This window comes from Perissodus microlepis, chromosome 19 (genome assembly GCF_051167445.1).
Source record: "Perissodus microlepis isolate ML-2025 ecotype Zambia chromosome 19, ASM5116744v1, whole genome shotgun sequence".
In the NCBI taxonomy this organism is placed as follows: domain Eukaryota; kingdom Metazoa; phylum Chordata; class Actinopteri; order Cichliformes; family Cichlidae; genus Perissodus; species Perissodus microlepis.
Genome location: NC_140479.1, coordinates 19833737 through 19838528, shown reverse-complemented (window position 1 = coordinate 19838528; position 4792 = coordinate 19833737). Strand labels below are relative to the sequence as shown.

The 4792-nt window shown below is 41.6% G+C and overlaps 1 protein-coding gene across 1 annotated transcript; it reads left to right on the top strand.

The window, feature by feature from the left end:
- The first annotated feature begins 249 nt into the window (after nucleotides 1-249).
- Nucleotides 250-1805, top strand: LOC146365893 (uncharacterized). The gene has a single exon (XM_084915242.1). It carries the CDS (start codon nucleotides 260-262, stop codon nucleotides 1667-1669), a length of 1410 nt encoding a protein of 469 aa, XP_084771368.1. The 5' UTR covers nucleotides 250-259; the 3' UTR covers nucleotides 1670-1805.
- Nucleotides 1806-4792: the final 2987 nt, after the last annotated feature.

The window sequence follows — 4792 nt, the reverse complement described above, 5'->3', positions numbered from 1 at the left end:
GTAAACGGCGTTCTGGTTAGCCTCGTTGGAGAAGTCTGGATTCCAATATGGCGACGCCCTCGAAAACGCTTGTTTTGCTAGCCCTCTACAAAAACAAATTACTACTAAACACATATGCAGCTCATCTGCAGTCCCGAATTTCTGAGTCCCGAGTACAAAGGAAAGCACCACGACTGCAGTTTCCGTGTTGGACGTAAAAAGGGCACGTGACACTGTGACGTAAGCTACAATCATGGCGGCAGTCGAAGATGGTCCAGGCATGGGTTTTCTCTCCTGGAAATATTCACATTATTTCTCCTTTCTGGTGGTAAAAGACAGGAATATTGTCGTGAACTGTACTCTCTGTGGAGGTTCTAAAACTCTTTCAACATCAAAGACTAGCAATTCTAATCTGATGAAACATCTTCAGAAACAGCATGCATCTACCAACTTAGTTGAAAAAGAACCCGAAGGCAACGTCGGTGACCCTAGCTCCGTTGACGCTATTCCAGCAAAACAACGAAAGCTTGATTTCAGACAGCCTGCTGCACAGTCCATCACCCAGCCCCAGCTACACAGGCTGATTGCCAGGTATGTTGTGGAAGACATGAAACCCATCTCAACGGTTGAGTCCCATGCTTTCAGACAACTGATTAGTCATATACCTGTGCAAGGGAGAGCTGGGAAGGCACCATCCAGAAAGACATTTTCCAGTTTCCTAGACCAAGAATATGCCAACATGGAGTCAGAGCTCAAAAATACACTTGACATGGTAGAATACATCTCCACAACAGCAGACATTTGGACTGTGCATAATAAAAGTTTTCTTGGTGTGACCGCGCATTGGATAAATGCACAAAACATGAAACGTGAGAAAGCAGCGCTGGCATGCAGGCGATTTATGGGTCGACATACGTATGACAGTATTGCATCTGAGCTGGACAACATTAACTCATCTCATGGCCTATCGTTTAAAATCACATCAACTGTAACGGATAATGGCTCCAATTTTGTCAAGACTTTTAAAGTGTACCAGCCACCACCTGAGTCAGATGACTCTGAATATGAGGAGGATGAGGTGACTTTTGTTTCGATTGGGGATGTGCTGCAGAATGGTGCTGATGATGCTGATGATGCAATTTCTTTACCGCCACATCAGAGATGTGCATCGCACACAATGAATCTTATCTCTTGCACTGATGTGGAGAAGTGGCTATTGTCTGAAGCTGCAACAAAAACCATCTACAGAAGTGCCACCACAAAATGTGCAGGGCTGTGGAACAAGGCCAGTCGTTCCACAGTGGCTGCTGAGATTGTGGAAGACATTATTGCAAAGAAGCTACTAGTACCTTGCACAACAAGGTGGAACTCGTTCTATTATGCTCTGGAGAGAATTTCAAAGATACCTGTGGTGGAGCTGAACACAATCTCATCCACATTACAGTTGAAATGTTTCAATGAGAGGGAGCATCAGTGTATCAGAGAGTACTGTGCAGTCATGAAACCACTTACTGTGGCACTGGACATTCTTCAAGGAGAAGACCATTGTTTTTATGGCACACTCCTACCCACACTGGAATCGCTGATGACCAAGACTCTGGCTATAAAAAATGGTCTGCAAATTCTTGTTGGGCTACCAGATACAGTTGTCCAGGTAAGAGATGATATTTTCATTTGTGTTTATCTTTAATGAAATGTTTTACTCAATTGCTTTTTATATTGTGCTGTGCTGTTCACATGCAAGTGAATGCTGTTACAGTTACAGATACTTAACCCCAATAAATAAATAAAATAAATACAACGTAGTAAAATACACACTATTTACAAATTAAAATACATTCTATATAAAACTACAGCATGCTGTTAATGGTTAATTAATTTAATGTTGAAACAATGCATACTTTCTCATGCAAAAATGTTTTTTGCACTTTTACTGTGTCGTTATTACAGGCAGTCAAAACAAGGTTTGCACATGTCCTTGGAAGTGAAGATGCTTTGCTGGCTGCTGTGACACTACCAAAATTTAAGCTTCGTTGGCTACATGACCAGGCGCGGAAGGACCTCGCAAAGGCACGTCTGCTGGTAGAGTGTCGAAAACTTCTCCCTGAGCAAGATCAGCTACAACCAGGTACCAGCGCCACCAACACAACACAGCACGCGGGTTCTAGCAAAGAGGATGAGTTCTTCTCCTTTGAAGAGAATGAGGACATATATGCCACTGCTGAAGGTGAGGTAGCCGAGTACCTCAAATCAGGAGCAACAGGGTTAGACTCTCTGAATCATTTCCCAATGATAAAGAAACTCTCTCTTAAACTTAATGCAGCTACTCCTTCAAGTGCCCCAGTTGAAAGGCTTTTCAGCCTGGGAAACCTGATTCTCACTCCAAAGAGGAACAAGTTGTCTGATCATAAGTTTGAGAAGCTTCTCCTCTTGAGGTACAATCATTGGTTTGATGGAACCAAAGTTGAGTAGTGCTCATATGATGATGATGTGTTGCCTTCAGTGGTGCTCTACAAGGTAAAGTAGGGTTATTTCCAAGTGAAACTTGGGCTTCTGAAGCACTTAAAATACCATTATATTTTATTTATCTACATGGCCTGTATGGAGGCAATATTATTTTGGTTTGACTGTTTATGAAGCTGAAAATAGTTATTATTTATTTTATTTCTGTTTGTGGGGCTGAACATACTTGTAATTAATTTTATTTCTCTTCTCTTTCTCTGAAAATACTTTTATTACTGAACATGAGGTCTCCAGTTGGTGCAATTCAGCAGTTACGTTTACAAAGTTAAGTTCAGTTAACTTTACAAAGAATGGACAAACCTCACCGTGTTTATGTTAAATCATTTTTTGCACTACATGTTTTTGCACTTTGATACCTACAGGTCCTAAATTGTCTGAGGTACAGTTTAATGTTGGCACTGCTAAAAGCATACTTTCTGTCCATTTAAATGGCAAAAATAAATATCTTTCAAAAGTTTCAACACACTATATGTTGTGTTTTGTGATCCACTGCTTCTTCCTAGTGATACTACGTACAATGATTAGACACTGATGTAACAACCCCAGAATGATGAGTTTGCATTTGTAGAGGGTTGAAACAATAGAAATAGATTAAAACACACAGATAAAAAAGTGACACATAAAACAAACTTTGTTAATTTCTAATTTAGTTTCATTCATTTCATCATTAACTTGCACTCACACTACTACACTGCCATTTTAACCATTTTAAGTTCAGGCCATTAGGTGGCACAGTGTACTTGTGGCAGGATAGTGCTAACATGTAAGCAAGCTAGAAGACTGGCATCCTTGCTGGGTATCCAGTTAGGGAAGCAACACATTAATAAGAGAATTCTGGGTAAAACCAAAGTTACTTTCCCTAGTAACTAGTTACTTTGAAAGTAACGAGTAACTTGAAGTAACTGAGTTACTTTTGATAGGAGTAACTAGTAATGTAACTAAGTTACTAATTTAAAGTAACTTACCCAACACTGCGTATGACCCTGAAGGTAAGCGCGTCATGGACTGAAGTAAAACAGTATGTTGGCTGTGCCACGCAATGCTCAATTACATGGGTGGGAGCTAGTGTGTTAGCGCAGTTAGCTCGTTAACGTGTTGGCCGTCTAGCCCCATGCACGGGCGATCAGGGGTAGCTCGTTAACGGAGATTTGCCGTGTTGTGGCGTTAAGGTCATTTCAACGAGATTAACCTGAAAGCACTAGTGGGAACACAACGAATATGACTGCACATTTACGCCGACATCATCCTAGTGCAAAGACAAGTGGAAGCAGACAAAAACAACAAGCATGCATGCTACAAACTTTACCCGAGTCATTTAGACAGCCGTTAGCACATGATTCTCCTTATGGGGACCTGATATGTTTAATATGCTGCTGAGAATATAGCCCAGAAGAAGCGTATAGTATAGCTTTTATTTTGGAAAGAGACATTTCTCTGTAATAAACTCTCTTTTCCAAAGATGAGTGATTCCTCAATCAGATACAGGGCTCGCAATATCGCTAGCCCGACGTCCTGGGGCTAGCGATTTTTCCAGTCGGGCTACCAAAATCTATCTCTGCCCTGCCCGTCGGGCTATTGTAGGAAGGAAAAATATATGTCAATGCTTTTGCATTCTTTCGGAAATGTAGCTGGGTAATTATGTCACTGGCATCGGTGAGCCACTGTCAATATGTGACATATTGAAATCGCGTTTGAATTTGCGCTTGTTTTTTACTTTCACTTTGCAATCGCGCGAACTGTGTATAGAGAGCGACAGTACTGATTGGTGAGTGATGATAATTTGCGCACCAATTCCTCTGACATCGTCTTATCAATCGTTAGCTTACTATGCAAACATGACAAGTGAAATCTCCCGCAGCAAGCTTAAACATGTGAGAGGTTGATCGCGCAGAGAATCGCTGAGCGTTATGTGAGTCCGTGTGTAAAAGCAGCAGGATATATGTTTCAGTTCTGCTGAGTCAAATAAGACAGGTCAGGGTGAAGAAGTGACAGCCAAAGAAAAGCTTACCACAAAACGGAAAAGTTATGACAAATCAGACTGTAAGGCAAAAAGAAAGTGCAGCTTTATGGTTTCATGGAGAAAATAATTTCTGTGGCTGTGATATGATGAGCTATATAACCAGGGGTGCACATAAGTGGTCCGCAGGTGCGCATTCGCTGTCAAAATAAAAAACACGCACAAGGGTTACGGTGTGTTCACACCGAACGCGATAGAGGCGGCCAGAGCGTCAGGTTTACATGTAAAGTCAATGGAAAGGCGCGATGACCCGCGATTGCGGCTCCCATGAAA

Coding starts and splice junctions, on each gene's coding strand:
- LOC146365893 (XM_084915242.1), top strand. CDS start 260: ATGGGTTTTCTCTCCTGGAAATATTCACATTATTTCTCCTTTCTGGTG.